Here is a 22,632-nt window from a genome sequence, read left to right as displayed (position 1 = left end):
GCAGGCAGATTCTTCACCACTGAGCCACCTGGGAAGCCCCATGGATGCCCCCGGAAGTCATCCAGATGAACGTGGAGTTGTCCCCGCCCCCCCAACCACAGTACTGTGAGTGAGGATGTTACTGGTGAGCTATGCTGGCCGTTGCACAAACCGTATGTCCCTTCATTCCCAGGACTTGTTTATGAAGCCTGGTCTCTGCTCCCCACTGCACAGTGAGGAAACGGGGCCCCGGGGCTGCGTTATTTGGGTGAGCTCAGATGCAGGGCTTCTTCCCCGGTGGCTCAGATGGTAAAGAATCTGCTGCCATGTGGGAGACCTGGGTTCAATCCCTGGGTTAGGAAGATCCCCTGGAGAAGGGTATGGCAACTCACTCCAGTATTCTTGCCTGGAGAATCCCCATGGACAGAGGAGCCTGGTGGGCTACAGTCTGTGGGGTTGCAGAGTCGGACATGACTGCTATTCAGCTTCCAGGACCCCGTGAAAAGGAACTGTGACTCTGGAGGTGGAACTCAGTAGGCTGGGGAACTCAGTGCACTTGGAGAACACAGTAGGCCCTCAACACACGCTGACCAGGTCCATCTGGGGCTTGAAAACTGGGGTCAAGTTCACCGCGGGGCTGGGACAAGACCATGCAAAGTGGAGGCCAAGACAAGAGCAAAGGGCCGAGGCTGGTGTGCGGATGGCAGCCAGGCAGGGCAGGACGACGCTGGGGGAAAACGGGCCCAAGCCCAGAAGCTGCACGAGGCAACAGGGACCACCAGGGGTCAGCACTGCCCTGGCCCGGCCCCCACCCAGGGGCTGCTCCTGGGATCGAAGTGAAGGCACTCAGTCGTGTCCGACTCTTTACCACCCCGTGGACTGTAGCCCACCAGGCTGCTCCATCCATGGGATTCTCCAGGCAAGAAAACTGGAGTGGGTTGCCATCTCCTTCTCCAGGGGATCTTTCCAACCCAGGGATTGAACCCAGGTCTCCCGCACTGCAGGCAGACCTCTTTACCGTCAGAGCCACCAGGGAAGCCCTCCTGGGATTAAAAAAAAAAAAGCAAAGGTTAGTCCCACAGTCACGTCTGACTCTTTGCGATCCCACGGATGACTGCCAGCCTGGCTCCTTTGTCCATGGGATTTTCCAGGCAAGGATACTGGAGTGGGTTGCCATTTCCTTCTCCAGGGGATCTTCGCAACCAGGGATCGAACCTGGGTCTCCTGCATTGCAAGCAGATTCTTTACCAACTGAGCCACTAGGGAAGCCTGGGATCAAGGTGACACCTTATTCCTCGGCTAGAAATCCCAGCGTCGTCACTTCCTGCCCCCAAGAACAAGCACCACGGAGGACTCGGCACCAGTTTCTTCCCATCATCCTTGAACTTGCCGCCAGGGAGGTGGTCCTACTCCATCACACAGATGAGGAGACAGGCTGAGATGCAAAGTCCCTCCAGCTGCTCCCTGCCCCTCGCCCACCCGGGGCAACCCAGCCAGTTCAGTTCAGTCGCTCAGTCGTGTCCGACTCTGCGACCCCACAGACTGCGGCATGCCAGGCTTCCCTGTCCATCACCAACTCCCGGAGCTTGCTCAAACTCATGTCCATCCAGTTTGGTGATGCCATCCAACCATCTCATCCTCTGTCGTTCCCTTGGATCAACAGCCCCACCCATCAACAGAAACCCAGCTGGGTTGGACCTAAATCCCTCTGAAATCCCAACTGCAGGCCTGGCACCCTGCTTCACTGCCAGGACAACCAGCTCCCACTGAGAGTAGCCCCTGGACCCTTCAGCCCTCAAGGTTCACTAGCCCCTTCCTGCCCTGCAATCTTCAACGAGCTGCCCTGGGTCTCCCAGCTGACCAGCCTCACAGACCCTAATTTAGGAGGACTCGCACATGCACGTGTAGGTTCAGGACAGTGAACTGGGTTTGGAGCCTGTCCGCCTCGGGCGAGCAAGGACTCTTCCCTGTGAGCCTGTGAGGCGGGGTGGTTGATGGTGCTCCCCCCGAGCTGTGACAGTGAGGTAAGCCGGCTCACTCTAGGGTGCTGTGCTCACCACAGGGCGTGGCGGTTTGAAGAAAGGTCCAACAGGAAGGTCTGGAATTGCTGTGGGGAGTGGGAGGTGGTGGCCCCCAGCCCCCCCGCCGGATGGGGGCACGTTGGGGCCCAACCACGGGGACACTCCGTCCGCACACCCCGGCTCCCCGCGGGGTCCCAGGCTGGCCTCCTCCTCTGCCCCGGCAGCTTCCTCTCCCTCCCAGGTTCTTCCCGAGGGTCCCTGCTTGGTGGGTCTCACATGGACAAGAACCAGGCTCTGTCCCCAGGGAGCCTGCCCCGGTGCCCGAGGCCCCACCCACCTGCAGCACCAGCAGCATCTGCACGATGGCGGGGGGCACACGGGCGTGGGCCCGGGCCAGCGCGTCCTCCAGCTTCACGCCCAGGGTGATGGTGTTCCGAAAGTGCAGCAGGGCCAGCTGGCGCACCGACGGCTCCTTGCCCTGCAGACACGCGGCCGCCGCTGTCACCGAGACCCCCCAGGACACTGGGACAGACCCGCTGACCCCCAGGCCCCCGTCCACCCTGCTCTCCTCCCCAGACGACCCTTGTTCCGAGGAGAGAGGGCCCCACGTGGCTTCCTCGGAAGAGGGAGGGGTGACCGTCACACACAGAGACCCTCCTTCGTGTGGGATACTGAGCATTGCGCAGGTCTTCCTGGGGTCCTGGGGAGGCGGCTGCCTTCCGTCCATCTCGGGAGGAGGCGGCGTGCGCAGGCGCAGGCGGCCCACGGAGAGCGGAGGCGCGCCCACCTCCAGGTCCCGGCCGCTCACCTGCACGGGGTAGAAGACCGCCTGCAGGGTGGGCAGCACGTCGCTGAAGAAGAAGTCCCAGGTCTCCGCCAGCGAGTCCAGCAGCTTCTGTCCTGTGGGCACAGGGACCGTCATCACCACCCCAAGGGCGCCGGCAGACGCTTCCTGTCTTCCCAGGTCACACATCACCTCCTCGCACCCGGGGGAGGGCACGGTCCCGGAGCTGACGCAGGGCTCTGGAGGTCCCCCCCGCCCCACCCCCGCCAGGGCGATAGAGCGGGGACCCCCTGCTTCTCCTCCCGGTGCCTCAGTTTCCCCACAAAAACAATGGGGCTTGGGGTAGGGGGTGCCCTGTGGCCCAGGGCATGGGGCTCTGTGCTCCACTGCAGGGGGTGTGGGTTTGATCCCTGGTTGGGGAACTAAAATTTGCAAGCTGTGAGGTGCCAGTGGCCGGGGGCGGGGGCTGTTAATACTCTTCTCCCAGAGCTGATGGAAGGAAGCCAGACAAAGCAGGGCCTGGGGCAGAGAGCGTATGGGTGTGTGCGTGTGTTCCTGTTTGCACCACACACAAGCCCCCGGGTGCTCCACTCACACGCTCGTCTCATCCACTGCCCCCCAGCACCCTGTCTCTCTGTCTCCCCCAGCAGACACTGGCAAGGCACCTACACTGTGCCAGGCCTGGCACCAGGGACCCAGCTAAGCCCCTAACTGCCCAAGTCCCACCACGTTGACAGACAGCAGCGATCGGGGCTGGGAGCAGTGCGGGTGGGGAGTGACCCCACCAGGCAGATGAAGAGCTGGGCTTCAGAGAGCGTCTCTCCCTCCAGGGCCTGCGTCCCCACCACCTGGAGCTGCCTAGGGTAAGCCCTGGGGAGCCAGGATGACGGCCTTCAACAGCTGAAACCCATCCCAGGCAGGAGGGAGTCAGGCAGGGAGGGCTTCCTGGAGGAGGTGCTAGCCGAGGGTTTGCCTGGTGCCCTGACACCCTCGGCAGACGGAGGCAGACGTGTTGGAAGCAGGCGTTTGGACAACGGGAAGGAGCGACGCCAGCCACAGGTGGACAGACTCTCAGGGGAGAGTCCCTGAGATGGATGGATCCAGCTGGATCCGCCCTCCCCTCACCCTCAGGGGAGGGACATTTTGAGGTGCCCCTGCGCTGGCTCTGGGCATCCCCAGGAAATGCCAAGTGCTGAACCCTTAGCCCTTCTGCCTGGAATGAGCGGAGAGCCGGGGTGAAGGCTGCCGGCTCAGGACGAGCAGGCCGCTGGGGTGTGTCGCTGAGGCCTCTGCTGCTGGCGGGGACCCCCAGCGGGAAGCCAGACCAGCTGTCGGCTGGGGACACACGGGCGTGGTGGGTCGGTGTCCCTGGGAGCCAAGTGGCCAGGGCTGCAGATTGCAGGTTGGCCAGCCTCCCAGACCACACCACCCATGCCTGGCTCCTGGAGGTTTCCCTGGGAACCAGGTTGGTGAAGGGCCCTTGCCTTTTAAGTTCCCTTTCCCTGCGTTCTGGGGTGCCCCCCCAACCTGTGAAGTCCCCCAGTCTGTGGAGATGCCAGGCTCGGAGAGGGCAGCTTGGCGGGGGGAGGGTGACCGTGGGGAGGAGGGGGTCTCTGCATATGACCCGTCTGCCTGGTGGCCAGCTCCCGGTCTTCCCCGGGGGCTCCACAGCGGGCTGCCTGGAACCCAGGACGGTGGGTGCCCACCCCCTAAGGAGCTTGGCCTGCACACAAAGGTCCCTTGAGGTCCCCGCCGTCGCCGGCGAGAAGAAAGGCGGCTCAGTTCCCGGGCGGCCGTGGGGCGGCTCTGGGCGTGCGCCAGCCCGGCGTCTGGCGGAAACGCAGGGGAAAAGGAGATCTTGTAAAACCGAGCACGAGCCGGAGCAGAGCTGCACGCAGACCAGGGGTCAGGAGGCTCAGCCCCGTCTCTTGGCTGGGCGCTCTGCTGCCCGGGGACTGGGGGCGGGGGCGCTGGGGTTGTCAGCCGTGAGGCAGGCACGTGGCGTTAAAGCCCGGCCCTGGGGGGCCCCCATCAGCCCAAGCCTCAGTGTGGTCCTCTGCGAAATGGGCATGATCCGCGTGTCCACACTCAGTAGGCTGAGCGCTGCCATGTAGCAGTCGCTCGCTGTTAGCCTGACGCTGACCGGTGGGCCTCTGTGGTTCGCAACCAACCTGGCAGGATCAGGACTGCCCAGGGGTTGGATAGCCCTTGAGCCGGTTCTGGGATGGGGGTTTGGTCAGCCTGTTTGCCTTCCTTTGGTTTGATCATGCAGGCCCCGGAGACAGAGATGGGCCGGGCTGACCTCAGCTCAGGTCTCAGCCTGAGGCAGCGAGACCCCGGGGACAGCAGTGACCCCAGGGCAGCTGGAAGGGCCACCACCGCAGGGGCTCAGAGCTGAGCGCATGAGGGTCACTGCAGTGGAGGTGGGTGGCCTGACCTCTAACAAGCCGGGACTCCTGCAGGACAAGGCCAAGCCCAAGGCCTGGACCCTACACGAGCCCCTCGGGTCCCCCTCAGAGACCCTGAGGGTCTGCCTGCTGAGAAATGACCCGGCTGCAGCGGAGTCCTTAGAACTGTCACCTTCAATGGGTTCCCTAGAGAGAGATGCCATTTCACGGCCCCTCGGGGCTTCCCACATTTCCAGGAATCAGTCTGCTCAGGAGCAACGTTCAAGGCCTCACTGGAGGCTGGAGTGGGCAGGTGGCAAGGTCCTGGGGCTGCCCCGCGTGGGGCCGCCTGCCTCCCAGCAGAGGCATGGGCTGAGGACGTGGCTGGCCACAGGGAGCAGGCTTTGGGACTTAAACTGGGGTAGAAGGCAGTGGTGGGGTGGGCTCCCAAGGCTGCCTCTCGGGGTGTGGCTGGCCCCTGTCCCCACTGCGTGGGCTGGAGGAGGCCACATGTCCTCCTGAAAAGACCACATTTCAAGGCCTGACTCCATGCAGCCCTTCCTGACTGCCAGGTGGAGCCAACCCTCTCTTCCCCAGGGCCTCCCTTCCTCCTGACACCGATCACACTGGACTGTCGCTGTCTGCTCCACATCTGTGTGCCCAGCTGGGCTGTGAGCCCTTGCCAGGCAGGGCCCAGGTCCACCTCCAGCTCCCCAGAGGCCCCCCGGGGCCTGACCTGTAGTGAGCACACTGATGGAGCCTGTCTGACCCCCACCGAGGTGGGGACAGAGGGAAACGACGTGTCTGTGGCTGGCTGGGGATTGGAGGCCGGGCCCTCTGGCCCCCAGCCTGGGGCTCTGTGCCGGTCCCCAAGGCCAGGGGAGGTTGGATGGCGTTAGTGCTCCCTGCTGGGTGGCCTGGTGGCCACGGCCATCATGGGCAAGACTCCACCAAACTGCACAAAGCGCCTCTTCTCCAAAGGGCCCAGCTCCCTTGGGCCGGAGCTGGTGGGAGGGCAGGCATTGCTGGAATGTGCCGAGTCAGGAGAGGGGAATGGGAGGGCCCCTCCGCCAGCAAATCCTCCTGCCGGCTCAGGTGCCACCTCCTCCAGGAAGCCTGCCCAGATCCCCAATGGCCTGTGCCTCTTGTCCCCACGTCTGTGGTTCTCACGGCCCTTCTCAGGCTCCTGCCTTGGCCGCTTCCACCCGACAGAGGCAGAGCTGGTGCAGAAGGGACAGAGGACACAGCTCTGAGTTAATGCTGAGTGCCCCAGGCCTTGGTCTCCATCTCTGTGAAATGGGCTAAGGCCCCTGCTTTCCAGGGTCAGTAAGGATGCAAGGGGGAACCTGGAGCAGCAGAGAGAGGAGTACAGATTCGGGTGCCGGGCTGCCAGGGAGGGGTTGTGTAGCCCGGGCGAGTGACTCAGCCCCCCTGTGCCTCAGTGTCCCCAGCGTTCAGTGGCTACAACGATGGAAACTTCTGCATGGGTCTGTCAGGCGATCCAGGAGTTGGGTGATGGAAGCTGCTGGGATGAGTCCAGCACCCGTGTGGGGCTTGGGTCTGGCACAGAGGGGCCTGCCCCGCACGGGGCGGGGCACACAGCAGGCCCGCAACAGCACATAATCAGCCTGAGCTGGGTTCTCTGCATAACTCGATTTATCTCTATGCCAAGTCACCCCTACCAGGAGGCAAACACACTACATTTATCACCCTCCAGCCCACAAACATGGGGAACCCAAGGTTTCTGGGACCTGGCCTGTCCTTCCAGAGCTCTGGGCCCGGTCAGGCGCCTCCCTCTCCTCGCTGAGGGCCGCCGTGGGCAGAGAGGCCAGCTGTGACTCCTGGCCCGGTCCCTAGAAGGGCAAAGGGGATACACTCTGGACCCGGATGCCCTGGGTTCCAATCCCACCTCCACCTCTTAAACACTGTGGTTCTGGATGAATTGAGGGCCACTGCTGCCCTGTTCCCAGCTATGAAATGGGTACAATGACCGAGAGGCCTCACAGGGCCCCAAACCGCGGCCGGGAGCCCAGGTCAGCTGCTCCTCTGGCCGGGGGCTCCCTGCTCTGCCATGTCCCGGGTCTAGACCACTCCCCCTCTGGTCCTCAAGGATCCTGATGGGGGTTCTCCCAGGCTGCTGGGACGGGGTTCCTGGGGGCCAGAGAGCCTCGTGGGCAGTGAGGTGAAGCAGAGGCTTTCTCCCCGACATTCCTTGGCCCTCCAGGGGCCTTCCCAAGATCAGATCTGGGCCCCGCTGCCCTCGAGGCATTGCTCCTACCCCTCTGAGCCTCCTCGCCCGGGAGGGCCACCCCACCTTCCCAGAGCCCTAGGTGGAGCCCAGGTGAAGCCAGGGTGCCCAGGAGCCACGCCCTCAAGCAGCCGGCACCCGCTTCCGGCCCCAAGACCACCACACTCACCCTCGTAGAAGCGGATCTTGTCTCGCAGGATCACCATGCCTTTCGTCAGCAGCTGGTTCTGCAAGGCCCATGTGGAGATGCCGTCACCGCCCCGGGGTGGGGGGACCCAGGGCCCCCAACACTTACTTCCCAGCAGGCAGCTAAGGTCCTGAGGGGAAGGGGCTCACCGATGACCCACAGCCCGCCTGCCCCAGAGCTGGGACCTCAGCTCCTCTAGTGGACAGGGGTACTGACCCAATCGGGCTGTCCTGAGACAGAAGAGGGTAAGGAACCCCCAACCTGCCCCCCAGAGACGGGCCAGGCTGGGGTCTCCTGCTCCAGGCTGAGCGGGTGGGCAGGTAGCTGTCCCTGAACCGCACGTGGAAGGAGGGTCTTTCAGGCAAGAGGGGCTCCGTGACCAAAGGATGGCGTGAGCGTGGCCATGGTCCACCTGAGGCTCAAACGGTAGCCCCCGGGACCACCCCTCAAGCAACACCAGGTGGCTTTCACAACAGCTGGAGCAGCCAGAGAGCAGGAACAATCCGGGGGCCAAGGACCAAGGAGCAGCCCCGGCCCACGAGGGCATGTCACTCGGCTGCAGAAAGGGATGAGGCTCTGACACGGGCACGACGTGGAGGAGCGTCGACAACGCTGTGCTCAGTGAGAGAGGCCAGGCTAAAAGGCCAGGGGCTGTGCAGTCCCACCACACAGGTGGATCCAGGCAGAAAACAGATCAGCGGTGGCCTGGGGCTGCGGGGAGAGGGGAAGGGGGCGAGGACAGGGTCTCCCTTCGGGGTGACGGAAAAGGCCTGGGATCAGACAGTGGGGACAGCCGTCTGTCCCCCCGAGAAGAGCTGTGAGTATGCTGACTACTGCACTGCACTCTGTTCAGAGGCAGGCCATGCAATCTATCAGTTTACACCTCAATAAAGCTGCTACGTTAAAAAACCAACCCTACACCCACAGGATGGGGAGGGGCCCCAGGCTGGTTCTCACCCCCCGCTCCTGGGCCTGCATGTGGACACCCCTGCCTGTACCACCTCGGCCTTCCTGCCTGTGCAACCTCGGGGGCCCCGGGCCCAGTGTGTTCATTCTCTTTGCAGGCCTGTGGCTTCCGCAGCACCTGGGAAAGGGCGACCTCGGTGCCGCCGGTGCCGCGCTAACACTGTCACCACACAGCTCAGGGTGACACGGCCCAGGGCTTGTAGATGAAGAACACTGGGACTCTGGGGACCAACCCTGGTCTTCCAGGAAGAGGCGGACCACCAATCACAAAAGTGACCTCGAGCCCTGTGCCAGGCAGGGCTCTGAGTCCTCACCTGCCTCTGATCGCGTAACCGCCCCAACAACCTGAGCTGGCTGGCTGGGGAAACTGAGTCAAGGCTAGGTAGACACCTCGAGCCCAGCACGCCACGTGCCCACCGGGAGCAGGCACCCCCTTCCCACCCTGTCCTTTCCAGCCAACTCAGGAAGCAACCCCGGGCCTGATGGGGAGCAGAGCACACCCACCTGTAGGTACTCCGTGAAGAAGGACCCCAGCTCCGTCTTCAGCAGCTGCCTGTGGGGGTGGGGTGGCAGGAGTCAGAGACCTCATGGTGCTGGTGAGGGTGGGGGTGGGGTGGGGGCCGCCTGCAGCAGGAGACCAACCCCTAGGCCCGGAGGATGTGGCCAGATGCTTCTCCAAGATAGACGAGTGGCCAGTAATGTGGGGGAGGTAGTTATCAGTCAGGTCAGGGGAAGGCTGACCACTGTCAGTCACCAGGGAACCAAACCCAGACCCCGACACCCGCCCTGGTGGTGTTAGAATCAAGGCCCCAGGCTATAACACGTGCAGGGGAGAAGCTGGGGAAAACGACCCCTCATACTCGGTGAGAAGGAATGCAAGACGGCGCAGCCGCTGCGGATAATGGCTGGGCAGCTCCTCAAAAGGTTCAGTGTAGACCTGAGGTTCAGTGTAGACCCCCGAACCCCACCCTTAGGTGCAGACCCTGGAGCAATGGGAACAGAGGTCCACGCGAGGTCTCCTACGAGGATGCTCCCAACAGCCGAAAGGTGCAACCCACCCAAACGTCTGTCAACACAGGACTGGGGAAACAAAAGGGCGTGTTTTCATACAATGGGGTATTATCCGGCCATAAAAAGAAACAAGGCGCTGATACCTGCTCCAGCCCAGACGAGCCCAGGTGTGGAGGTGCACTGGGCCGAGGGCAAGAAGCAGACGCCAAGGCCACGTGCATTATTGTATGACTCCATTTACAGGGAACATCTGGGCAAACCCACGCAGATGAAGTGGACTGAACCTCCCAGAGGCCGTGGTGGTGGCAGGGGGTGATAGGGAGTGACTGTTAAGGGGTCTGGGTTTTTCTGTGGCAGGGTAGGGGGGTGGGGGGTGATGAAAATGTCCTGGAATTAGTGCTGGCAGTGGTACAAGCTGTTGAATGGACTAAGAACCACTCAACTGTACACTGTAAAAAGATAAATTGTACTTAAAAAAAACAAACATATACGGGCTTCCCTGGTACCTCAGACAGTAAATAATCTGCTTGCAACAAAGGAGACCCAGGTTTGATCCCTGGGTCGGGAAGATCCCCTGGAGAAGGAAATGGCCACCCACTCCAGTATTCTTGCCTGGGAAATCCCACGGACAGAGGAGCCTGGTGGGCTACAGTCCATGGGGTCGCAAAGAGTCAGACACAACTGAGCGACTAACACTTTGAAGGGCCATCTTAGGTCTTCAGGGTCAGGGTGGGGTGACCCTGTCCCAATCCCTCGTCTACTCCTGCCCCGAGCTCACGAGGTTTGCTGCCTGTTTACCCCAGGGCACAGGGACAGGATGGCACTGGTCGGGGCATAAGAGAGAAGGGCATGGAGGTGGGAAATGCCTCCTTGAACAAGGTAGCTGTGAGGCCCTGGGCAAGTCTCTCGACCTCTCTTGAGCTCAGCCTCCTCCAGTACCACGTAGGACTAATGCCTCGGCCTTCCCAGATGCCCTCCACACTGGTCTGTCCCAGCTCCCGCAGCCGAGTTCAGTTCTCAACTGTTCGCAGGAAATAAGGGGGGCGTTCAACTGGGCTGTAATGGCCTTTCTGGGAACAAAACTCCCGTCATTAGGCAGGTGGGTCCTTCCTCTTTTAACAGAATAAATATCCTTCGCGATGCTCAACGGCAGCTGGGAATGTGGGCGTCATCTTGAGCCACTGCCCAAGTCCCTCCCCGTTTCCCCTGCAAAGCGGTCCTGGACCAGAGAGCGGGGTGTGAAGGCCACAGGACACGGCTGGGGTCAAGGGTCACAGAGCGGTCACCGCCCACCTCAGCTCTAAGGGTGGAACCTGGGGCTAGTGGACAGGGGGGCCTGCCCGGGGTCCCCCCTTCCTAGCACAGCCCTCCCACCGCTCCCAGACTCGGGCCCGCATGACGGGACAGATGGCCACTCACCGGACACCTTCGTTCAGGCTGAAAAGCTCCTGGTCGGGCAGCCCCTTGCGCTGGAAGACGGCGATCACCCCGTTGTGGATGCTGCAGGGGGAGGTTGGAGGCGGAGAGGAGGGTTGCCGACCAGAGGCCCTGAGCCCCAGCCCGCCTTCCCTCTCCCGTGGCGCCCTGCCCACTCTGCTCAAAGCTGGGCAACGGCCTCTCGCAGAGAAGCCAGGCCTGGAGCACACAGGTCGGCCGCCCCCATGGTACCCCATCTGCCCCAGAGCCTCAGATCCCATCTCGAGCTCCAGGCCTGTCACCGGTCACTTCTCCTGGAGCTCCCAGGTACCTTCCACACACTCTGCCTCCCTTCCCGTATCCCTGAACCCTCTACACCCAGGCCAGAAACTAGGGAACACCCTGTGATGGCCTCCTGCACCCCCGAATATAACCGCCTTGTGCTTCCAGGTGCCCTGGAGCTGGCCCCTGACCCCCTGAACTGGGTATCTGTGCTGTCTGCACCTGGCCCCACTGGGGAAGCTGCCCTCACCACAGGCCTTTGCTCATGTCCCTCCTTCAGGGCCCAGGCGGTCTCAGTGCTTACATTCCATCAGTATGCAGCCACGTGTTTACAGGTGACTTGTTTGATCGACTGGTTCCCACCACCATCTGTAAACCTCAGAGCACAGGCCCTGCGCCATCAGCGGCTGCGCGCTCACGCCTGGCTCAGAGGAGAGCCTGGTAAGTGCTGTTCGGTCCTTAAGTCGTGGCCAACTCTTTGGGACCCCAGGGACTGCAGCATGCCAGGCTCCTCTGTCCTTTACCGTCTCCCGGAGTTTGCTCAGGTTCAAGTCCATTGAGCTGGTGATGCCATCCAGCCACCTCATCCTCTGCCGCCCTCTTCTCCTTTGGCCTTTAATCTTTCCCAGCATCAGGGTCTTTTCCATGAGTCGGCTAGCGACATTCATCCTGACTCTTCCAGGCCCTCCAGATCCAACTGGCCCTGAAGCCCTGCCCATCTCTACCCCCGAGATCTCCGCTGCGCCATATCTTTCCTTCACACTCACCCGACCTCTGACTGCACAGTCAGCCTCACTGCACCTGCCTCCACCCAGGGCCCTGCAGATACAGCCTAAAGCCTGAATGTGGCATTCAAGGCTCGTCTGGAATGGTTCCTCCCCACCAGGCAGAGTACTGCTGCCATACCTTAGGGTCTTTGTATCCATTTCTCCTAAGGGGGTGGGTGGGGGTAGGGTGGTCCTCATGCTATCTACTAGGCAAGTAACTATTCACGCTGGAGCTTTGGCTCAGAGGCCACCGCCTCCAAGAAGCCCTCCTGACTTCCTCCCTTTCCCTCACCTCCTGGCACTTTGCCATTTACTTCCACATTAGTTCCTGCCACCGGCCATAAGCTCCCAAGGGTGAGAACCAGGTCTGGTGGCTCCACCGCCCTCCACTTAGGATCCGGTTGCTGCTGTAAAGCTCAGCACCATAGATTGCTTCTCGGTGTTTAGGGACAGCCGGACACTGGTTGCTGTGCATGTGTATCATGGAGTAGGCGGCGGCCACCAAGCTCCCAGAGCCTTTGTCTGTTCTCCCCAGGCCCACCGTTCCTAGTAACGTGGACTAGGACGTTCCTAGTTCCTAACGTTCCTAGTAAAGTGTCCACCCACTTTGCAGATGAGGAAACTGAGGTTCAGAAGGGCCAGGTTCCAGGAGGCCACCAAGCGCACCCAACGCTGCCCTTACTTTCTGTGGAGCCAGCAGTGGGCAGGGCTGCCAGCTTGCACCCTGGAAGAGGCAGAGCAGGGGCAGGGCCCACACACCCTGGGTGGGTGACGGCGGCTCTGAGCAGTGCAGGGACATGCCTGGGGACCAGTCCAGGTGCCTCGTCCCCTGACCTGCGGCCCGACCACCCCGGGGCCTGCTGCTGGAATGCCGCTTATTCCTGTGGCCAGGGCCACACGCCCTCCCACTTGCTTCCTGCCTGAGAAATGGGGGTCACAAGCGTGCCTGCCCCTAGGCTGCCGGGAGGATGAAAGCCTGGCCAGGCCCGAGCCTCAGTGTGGTCCCAGCTGGGATCACGCTCGCCTCCGTCAGGAGGCCTGTGTGGACCCGGCCTATAGCTCTGACACAGTCAGGCTGTTCCCCATTTACAGGCTAAAAAAAGTAAGAGTCTGTTGGGAAGTCAAACGGCCACAGGAAGCCGGACTGCAGCTGCCACCCTGAAATCCGAACAGCCGGGGACTCGCGCCCAGTGGGGCTGTGGGGGGTCAGCCCCTCCTAGTCCTGCCGGGGGTGGGAGCCCAGGGCACTGGCATGTGGGGCCCCATGGGGCCTGGCCACTGTGGAGGCTCAGAGGGGCCTGACTGAGTCTTCCCTGCGGCCCAGGCCTCCGTCAGGCTGAGGGGACGGCCTGCAGGAAGGCCTCATCAGCCTCCCGGGCCTGGTCCTGCTGTTCTCAGCAGCCTCTCCAAATCCTTCCTCCTCTTCCAGTGAGCGTTCTGGAGGAACCCCAGCCCGCTCTGGTCCGCTGCCCAAAGGCCACCCTAACCATGTGGCTTTGGACGGGAAGACCAGCTCTTGGGAGAAGCCTTCTGGAGGCCCTTGGGGGTCCAGCACCCACTGGGTCACCTGCACCGCCCCCTGCCCTGCCTCAGGCCTTCGTCCTTGCTGTCCTCTCTCCTGCAGGCTCACCATGAAGTCAGGACCCTCTCCCCTCCCACCTGTGTGGGGAGTGTATTTGACCCTATCTTCTTCTGCAAGAGGAGAGGTCTGTCTCGATTATTGCCTACTTCTCGCAGCCCAGGCCTCACACCACTCTACGTGTATGCAGAGCCCTGCCCAGCCCTGGGGTCCCCCTTGAGTTCCCCAGCCATCCTGGCCTCCTGCTTTGTGGACCCCGATCCTGCCCTGCCCATCTCCAGCCCCCATGCTGGTCTCAGTTTGCACCCCAGCTCTGGGCTCCCTGGCTGCACACCTCTGCCAAGACTGGACCACTCGTGCCTCAGTTTCCTCATCCGTACAATGGGACTCATATAATCACAGCCACTGTAGGAGACACTGGGGAACAGATAGCGCCCTGTAGGGTTACGTGTGTCACACATCATCAGAGTTGACTGTGGGGGTGGGGGGGCAGAGGGTGCCCCTAGAAGCATCCACCATGGCTCTACCATCTGCCCTGGGTTTTTCTCCATCTCCTTCTAACCATGGCATGAGGTGGGGACTATGACAGTCCAAGCTGCAGAAGGAAACGGTGAGGCTCAGAGAAGCCAGGGCACACCCAGTGTCATACAACTTGATGCCTGGTGGGGCCAGAAGGAAGCCTGGGGCCCACCGTCCTCCCACCCCATGTGGCTGCTCCAAATGGGGGTGGCGGCCAGGCAAGGTCTCTGCAGCTGATGTTCCACGCTGTTTCTAAAGTTTTGAGTTGGGTCAAAAATAAAGCCCTGCTGGGATAGAGAGGAGACCGGGGGTAGTGGGATGGTAGTGGAGAGGCAAGGCCCTTGTGGGTCTTCTCCCTTCAAAGAGAAGTGAAACCCCAGCCCATGGCCTCCCTGAGCAAGGCAGGCAGGCCCAGCCGGGACACGGGCAGTGGCCCAGTGGAAACCGCAGGCACCCAGGGGCCCGAGTAGAGACCGACCCATCACCTCCTCTTGCAGGGAGGCCCTCTCCAGAGCTCCCGCCCACCTAGGGAGACAGGATGGCAGGAACCAGTCTCAGCACCTGTCACCCGAGCACAGGGCGAGGAGAGAAGCCTGAACCCCTGGGTGAGGCTCCACGGCCCCCACGATGGGGCCCAGACCTGCTGCCCTCAGGGCTGGCCAGGGTCCCCGTGCTCAGGCTAGGGGAGGAAGGGCTGACTGTGGGGCTCTGGGGGGACCTGCCTTGGCTGCCCTGGCGTGGGCTGGTGCCGGTGTGGGGCCGCCAGCAGGTGGGACCCCAGCAGGGCGGGACCCCGGCCGCACCTCTCACTGTCACTCATCCGTCCATGTAGGAAACTCTGGCAGAGAGTAAGCAGGCGACAAACCCTGGCAGGTCACACAACACATCTCTAGGGACTCCTGGGAAGGCTGGGGCCAAGGGCGAGGCCTGGAGGCGCAGGCCTGCCCCTTCATGGGCCCTGCTCTGCTCTGGACCTGCCTCTGGAGCCTCAGGAAGCAAGCGAGGAGTGCAGGCCTCCGCCAGGTGCGCCCTCACCCTCTTAACTGCCTGGTGCCCCAGACTGAGTATGTGGGAGCGGCGGGGATGCCAAGCACAGGCCCCCACTGGCCTCCCCTTCCCGCTCCCAAATACCAGTCACCCTGGAGGTTTTAGCCAGCCTCCTTCGGCCACCCAGAGACCCCCATGAAGTGGTGGCAGGAGCTCTGGACTTAGAACTGGACAGGTCCCCTCGCCTCCGAGTTCTCATCTGCAAGGTGGGGGCAGGAGTCCCACCTTGCAGGCTGCTGCAGGGAAGGAAGGCAGCCTCTTCCACGCCCAGGGTTGGGACAGGGGCCAATACCGGTTGGGGGTGGGCCGCATCGGAGGCATGCGGCGTTCAGGGCCCAGGAGGAGAGCCGGGCACAGGATGCTCTGCACTCCCCGCCCCCCCGCCTCACTCCTCCAGGACCAGGGATGGGTCGATGAGCAGGGCGGGCTGCAGCCTCTGGGCTCTCACCGCCAACCCCCGCCCGGCCTGGCCCCAGTGGACATGAGCCCTGGGCTGTGGCTCCAAGTCGGACCAGGGTTCAGACCCAGCGTTAGCAGGGGCTCTTGGTCAAGGCCCTTTCCTTCTCTGGCCTCGGTTTCTCTGAAGACCACCATCGCAGCCTTAGAGACGGGTCTGCAGGAGCAAGAGGACCCCGCCACTGCATTGCATGGGCTCCCACAGCCGGAAGACAGGCAGGCGCCTGGCTCAGGCATTCAGGCGAGGAGTAGTGCTCCCTAATGGTCTATATCCTGTGGCCCAAATGCAGGACTCAGGCCAGGGTTTGGGGGGCTCTGCCTGTCCCCCAGCTGGCCCCTGAGCTCAGGGACATGACCTTTGTGCAGCTCGACGCCCCGCACACACAGAAGGGTCCAGACCGAGCGAGGTGCTAACTGGGGCCAGCACAAGGACAGGGACATAGCATGCCACCTCCGAGCCCCTGGGGAGGGGACCAGGGGCTGTGTGTGGGGCCAACAGGTGAGGCATCCAGCCCTCTGCAGGGCCAGCCCTGGGCTGGGCGTGGGGCACAACCCGCCCCGGAAAGCAGCCGCAGGGGCTTAGGAAACAGCTGCCGACGGTTCTGCTCTAGTTTCTGGTTCGTTGAATACGGCCCGGTGGGCCAGCCCTGCACCCAGAGCTCCTCTGTGCACCCACGGGAGAAGGGAGCACAGTCCCCCACCGCGTGTGGCCAGTGTTCACACTCCCCGGTGGTTGTGTTCTTCCCAGCACTGACTACCACCCGCTTGGGCCTCGTGGATTTCCTGCAGCCCCGTTTACCTCCTGACCCTCTTCCTCGACTCCCGATTCCATGCCTGGGGCTGGGACAGTGCCAGTGGGTGAACGAATGGACAAAGGAAGGAACGGCCAGGTGACACGTGGATGCCGCCGTCATGGGCACATGCTCTGTGTTTTGTCCCACGTCCAGATGAGGGAGCAGAGAGAGGCCCAGGGAAGTCAAGAGGACCGGGCCAGGTCACTGCAGTGGGTCTCCGAGAAATTCATGTCTTCCCAATGCCATAGATCTTATTTGTAAACAGAGTTTTTGCAGACGTAATTAGTAAAGGACTCTGAGACAAAACCAGTCTGGATTTAGGTTGGGCGCTACGTCCTACGAGTGGTGTAAGAGGAAAGAGAGGGAAGTTTCGGCACAGAGACACAGAGGACAAGACCCGGTGGAGGCAGACACAGAGAACGGAGCGGTATGGCCAGAGGCCAAGGAGCCACAGGGAACTGTAAGAGGCAGGGACACTCTCCCCTGCAGCCTCTGGAGGGAGCGAGGCCCCGCGGACACCTGATTTTGGACTCCTGCTCTCCAGACTGGGAGAGAAGGACTTTCTGTTGTTTTGAGCCACCAGTTCAGTTCAGTTCAGTTGCTCAGTTGTGTCCGACTCTTTGCGACCCCATGAATTGCAGCACACCGGGCCTCCCTATCCATCACCAACTCCCAGAGTTCACTCAAACTCACGTCCATCGAGTCGGTGATGCCATCCAGCCATCTCATCCTCTGCCGTCCCCTTCTCCTTCTGCCCCCAATCCCTCCCAGCATCAGGGTCTTTTCCAATGAGTCAACTCTTCGCATGAGGTGGCCAAAGTACTGGAGTTTCAGCTTTAGCATCATTCCTTCCAAAGAAATCCCAGGGCTGATCTCCTTCAGAATGGACTGGTTGGATCTCCTTGCAGTCCAAGGGACTCTCAAGAGTCTTCTCCAACACCACAGTTCAAAAGCATCAATTCTTCGGCGCTCAGCTTTCTTCGCAGTCCAATTCTCACATCCATACATGACCACAGGAAAAACCAGAGCCTTGACTAGACGGACCAAGTTTGTGCCAATTGTTTTACAGTTGCCCTGGGAAACTAACACGGCCACGAAGAAAAAAGGGGTTCACTTTGGACTCAAAATGAGGTGTCCACAGCTCAGCAAGGCAGGCCCCGCACTGCCCCATGCCCCGAGGCTGTTGTCCTGGGGATACTGCAAGGAGGCGGGTGGGCCAGCAGGCAGCCAGAACAGGCTCAGGCCCCCGGTGATACCCGCGGAGCTCCGATGGGGAAGACCCTGCCCCTCCCTGACTCAGGGCTCTCTCTGCCAGGGGGAGGACAGCAGGCGCTGTTCTCTGTGGCGTCAGCATGGGCAAGCTTCCTGGTCCTCTCGTTCTTCCCCTCTAAATGGGGGTGCGGGGTGGTAATTGTATCTCCCTCCCCGAGTTATGGTGGCAGCAGGCAAAGTGAGCCAGGGGCCCCTTGCATGGGCCGAGCCGCAGGAGTGTGGCAGGGCAGGTTGAGCTGCAATGGGTCCAAGGCTAGGTGGCTAGGAGCCTGGGGGGAGCTGGCTGCCAGCCGGGCCACACCCTGCAGTCCGCCAGGGACGGGGCACAGAACGGCTCTGAGGTCCTAAAGTTCCTTTAGGTTAAAACAAAAAACAGTGGGGGTGCCCATGTGGCCTCTCCCTACAGGCACCCCCCTGGGCTCCAGAAGACTCAGAGCCGATCCTAGGGTGCCCCCACCTCTGCCTGGAGACCCCCGAGTAGCGCTGAGCACTGCAGGAGAAAGCTGCTGTTGGTGAAAGCTCAGGAACCAGTAGACTTCTAGCACGCGCGTGTGCTCAGCTGCTCTGGTTGTGGTGGACTCTCCGTGACCCCGCGGACGGGAGCCAGGCTCCTCTGTCCATGGGATTCTCCGGGCAAGAATGCTGGAGCGGGTAGCCACTCCCTTCTCCAGGCGATCTTCCCGACTGAGGGACTGAAGCCGTGTCTCGGGTCTCCTGCTCTGCCAGGCGGGTTCTTTATCAGCAGTGCCACCTGGGAACCCGTGAGAGGCCCTCCCAAAACCTATCCCGACAAGGCCCGCCCTGACATGTCCCCAGCGTGAATTTGAGCTTGAGTCGTGAGTTACCAAACACCTATTAGGTGCTAGACACATGCTGAGGGCCTGAATACAGATCTTCACCTTTAATCCCTACAACAGCCTGGAGGTGGGCATTTTAAAGGACAAGGAAATTGAGGACCAGGGAGGCTCAGTGACTCTCTCAAGCAGGGAAGAGGCAGACCTGGAATGTGAACTAACTCTGTCTGTCTCCTCGGGCTGGATCAGGGCAGAGACAAGGAGGGGGACTGCTTTTCTCTCAGTGCTGCGGGTGGAGGAACTGCCTCTTCGGGCAGCACGTGGTCACTGGGCCCAGGAGATGCCCTGAGGGGAGTCCTTCCCTCCATATCCCCACACCAGTCCCGTAAGAAGGAATGCTGACCCATGGGGAAACTGAGGCCGACTGGTCCCTAACTCTCAAGCCGTTCGCAACCTGGTAGAGGACAGAAGCGAAGGGCACAGAGGATGGTCTCAGGCTGGCAGCCCTGTGCTTCCCGCCACGCTCAGGAATAGGTGAGCATCCACGCTGACAGTTGGTTTCCTGGTGGCCCAGACCACAGACGGTGGAGCATCTGGCAGGGCGTGTGCAGTGGTGGGGGCAGCTCACATCCACAGCCCCCCTGGACAGCCTGCGCCCCTCTCTTCTCCTCTCCTCCCACTTTCCTTTTGGTGGAAATTATGTTTTTGAATAGGGCTCCTGAGCAAACACGGTGGGAAATACCACTAAACAAATCGTCTCTTTTTCCGGATTCCCCCAGCCTCGCTCTTTAAACAAAGCTGGTGGGGTGGGGGTGGGACTTCCCACGGCCCCTGCTAGTCTGGGAAGGACTCGCTGGGGGAGGGTCGTCTCAGGAATGCCAGGCAGCTGCTGCTGCTGCACCCCTGCTGACAGCTGGGAGGGCAGGGGCCCTCCCCCCGCGCTCAAGGGAAAGCCGGCCGCCCCGACTCCCGACCGAAGGGACCTAAACGCAGAAACAGGAAGCAGAGCAACCCATCGACTGCGCCCGCAAAGCTCATCTGCGAAATGGGATAAATACTTCCTGCTCTATTTACCTCCCAGGTTGCCAACAGCAGGGGCGAGGGGCGAAGACGTGGGAAGACCCCGGGAGGAAGGCAGGCTTGCGGGATCCAGGCCCACCCCGTCACCCACCAGCTGCGGGGTGGGGTAGGGGTGCCCCTGGCGCCAGCCCCGGGCCCGCGGTCTCGTCCCTCCGTTCTAGAAACACGTCGCACTAAACTTCCCTCCCCGCCCGCGTAACTCCGGCGGAGCGAGTTCTCCGCAACCCGGGAGGCGCAGAGCTGCCCCCGGGCACATTTCCTCGCCCCAGGCGCCCCCCGCCCCCGGCTCTGGGACCCGCGGGGCCGGCCGGGAGGGCGCGGCCTTACCTGTCCCAGGTGGCGTTGGCGCAGGCCCGGCGCTGCTGCGTGCCCCGCTCGTCCGCGGCGGTGGCGGCGGCCGGCTCTCTCTTGCCCAGGTCACTGAGGCTGGGCGAACTCATGAACTTCAACCTGCGGAGAGTCCTCATGGTGACCTCCCCTGGCGGCGGGCTCCGCGCCCACGCGCGCTCCGCGCCGCGCCCTGCGCCACGCCGCGCCGCGGGCCCCAGCCGGCGCTGCGCCCTCTACGAGGAAACTTGGGCGAAAGCAGGAAGCCGGGCGGCCCTCCCGGGGCCCGCCCCGGCCCCGCGCCTCCGCCCCGGGCCCCACGCCGGCCGCCGCGCCGGGTTAATCATTGCTCCGAACGGCCGCGGCGCGCAGCGCCCGGAGCTCGGCGGATACCGCGCGGACCCGGCGCAAAAAGGGCCCGGGGGCGGGGCAGGACTGAGGGGGCGGGGTGCAGGGCCGGGGCGGGGCGTGGGCGTGGCCTCCGGAGAGGGCGTGTACAGAGGCGGGGCCTAGAGCTGGGGGCGGGGCCTCCACAGAGGGCGTGTGCAGAGGCGGGGCCACGAGCTGGGGGTGGGGCCGGCTCCTCCAAGGCAGCCTTAGCGGCCCTCCTGGGGTCGCGCTCTGGGTTCCCTCTATTCTTCCAAGGGCCACGAGTGCCCACCAGAAAACAACACGCACGACTGCACAATCCGACCCCAATCGCCCACCCCGCGACAGGCCCTGCGGCCCCACCCCGACGGTGCTCTGCTTCGTGCCCGGTCCCGGACCCCTGCTGCAGTTGTTGTGCCAAGTGCCCCCTACCTCGCCATCCCTCCCCACTAAAGGCTGCGCCCAGACAGATTTCTCAAGACCCCGCCATGTGGACACAGGCTCCTCCCTGGTTCTCATGAAGGCTAACTAGGTCGAGGTCTTCAGCCTGTTTTGCAGTTAAGAAAACCAAGGCTCAGAAGGTGAAAGAACCTGCCCAACGCCTTACAATGAACAAACGGTTTGGGATGCCCATGGGGCTCCCTGGCCCTTGCCCTCTCCATCAGACAGGGCAAGACAGTGTCTCTCCCTTCCTGTGTTCCCACGGCCTTTCCCGAAGCAAGGCCTTTATCACCAGAGGCCTGGCCTCACGTCTTCCTGTAAATGTCCCGCGTGCATCACTGGGGGAGAGGAGAAGCAGAGCCTGGAGTCCCAGCATGGGAAGGAAGGGTGCTCAGGCCCCCTCCCCCCAGTGCTGTACAGAAGATGGAACTGAGGCCCGGGGCCTCCCAGGCCCCCTATCCAGGCTCTCTGTATGAGATTACACCGCCCCCACCCCGACCCCCGTCAATGACAGAGCCAAAGCCCCTGCCGCCACCCCCCTCCCCCACCCCGCTGGTCTTGGTAATTCAGCCCGACACAGTGTAGGTCCACATTACCGTCCCCACTTAGAGACTGGAATCTGCACCTTAGCGTGGAGGAGGTGGTGATCGCAGGGGAGAGGTCTGGCTCAATCCCCCGCCCCCTCAAGGCCGGGACTCTTTCTGCTGAATGCCCCAGGTGGGATGATTTGCCAAGCCCAGGCTGAGTAACCAATGAGCGTCTTCTGTGGCTCCAGGCGCAAGGATAGCCTCATATGAGGTGTATTGACTGGGGAGGAGACACTGTCCAGGGAAAATCACCCAACGTTTCCCAAGCACGTACTGCACACCAGACATTACCCTCATCCTCGGGAGGCAGAGTCCTGCCCAGCAAGACCCCTGACTCTGAGCTCAGAATGGAGGGGTCAGAGACCTCTGACTCCCCCAGAGTACATCACCCCCAAGGCTGAGACCTGCATGACGCAGCGTGAACGACAGGCCAGGAAGGACGGTGGTTTCCACACCCTTGTAGAAACAACTGTGGACCCTGTCTGCTCCTTCCACCTCCACTGTCACCTCCCCAGCCCAGGACAACAGACACCTCCTGACTGGTCTGCCTGGGGCCACCCAGGTCACCGGAAAGCCTGTCCTCCAGGTGGTGACCAGGGTGACCCTTGGCATACCATGTGCCCTCCTGCGCTTGGAGGCCCTGCTGGTTCCCACCACCCTGGGGATCAAGGCCAGAGCCTGAAATTCTTGGGGGACCGTCCCGCCTCTCCTCGTTCCCGCTTCTGACTGCCTTCACCTTGGGTTAGGCTCAGGGGTTACCCTCTGGGCATCTGATGACTTTTCCATGTGATGCCTCAAGCCAGGCATCCAGGGGGTCCAGGACTGTGATGTAGTTCACCACTACATTCCTGAGCTCAGTACACAATAGGTATGCGGTAAATATTTGGTTAAATGGATGGATAAACATCTGTCTCACAGGTGGGAAGGGATTCAATGCATTGTAAATATTGCCACACTGAGGCTTTCCTGGTGGCTCAGTGGTAAGGAATGTGTCTGCCAACATAGATCCCTGGTTTGGGAAGATTCCACACGCCTCGGAGCAACTAAGCCCCTGTGTCACAACTATTAAGCCTGTGCTCTAGAGCCGCGGAACCGCGACTTCTGAGCCCATGGGCCGCAACTACTGAAGCCCGCACACTCCACAGCGCGGCTCTGCAGCAAGAGAAGCCACCACAGCGAGAAGCCTGTGCGTGCCACGAGAGAGGAGCCCCTGCTGGCAGCAACTGGAGAAGAGCCTGTGCAGCAGTGAAGACTCAGCAGTCAAATAAATGAATAAAATTATATATATAAAAAGTTGCCACACTGGACAGAGGCAGAAC

The 22,632-nt window shown here is 62.0% G+C and overlaps 1 protein-coding gene across 9 annotated transcripts in view; it reads right to left on the bottom strand.

The window, feature by feature from the left end:
* PRR5 (proline rich 5) overlaps positions 1-22,632 on the bottom strand; it is a 52,871-nt gene that overhangs the window by 6,331 nt on the left and 23,908 nt on the right. For 5 of the 9 annotated variants that reach the window (XM_086403222.1, XM_086403228.1, XM_086403224.1 and 2 more), the window contains exons 2-7: positions 19,917-20,039; positions 11,003-11,083; positions 9,077-9,125; positions 7,589-7,646; positions 2,809-2,900; positions 2,338-2,478 (exon numbers count right to left, since the gene is read on the bottom strand). In XM_086403222.1, coding sequence (XP_086259348.1) covers positions 2,338-2,478; positions 2,809-2,900; positions 7,589-7,646; positions 9,077-9,125; positions 11,003-11,083; positions 19,917-20,029 — 534 coding nt within the window. In that variant the 5' untranslated portion in view covers positions 20,030-20,039. Of the gene's footprint in view, positions 1-2,337; positions 2,479-2,581; positions 2,901-7,588; positions 7,647-9,076; positions 9,126-11,002; positions 11,084-19,916; positions 20,315-21,351; positions 21,404-22,632 lie in introns of those variants that run through there. The other 4 variants (XM_086403223.1, XM_086403229.1, XM_086403225.1 and 1 more) reach the window with 3 other exon arrangements.

This window comes from Bos grunniens, chromosome 5, assembly GCF_055505025.1.
Source record: "Bos grunniens cultivar Pamir isolate PY7600 chromosome 5, Bosgru_T2T1.0, whole genome shotgun sequence".
Taxonomy (NCBI): domain Eukaryota; kingdom Metazoa; phylum Chordata; class Mammalia; order Artiodactyla; family Bovidae; genus Bos; species Bos grunniens.
The sequence above is the reverse complement of the archived record's forward strand: the minus strand, read 5'-3'. Positions and strand labels throughout refer to the sequence as shown.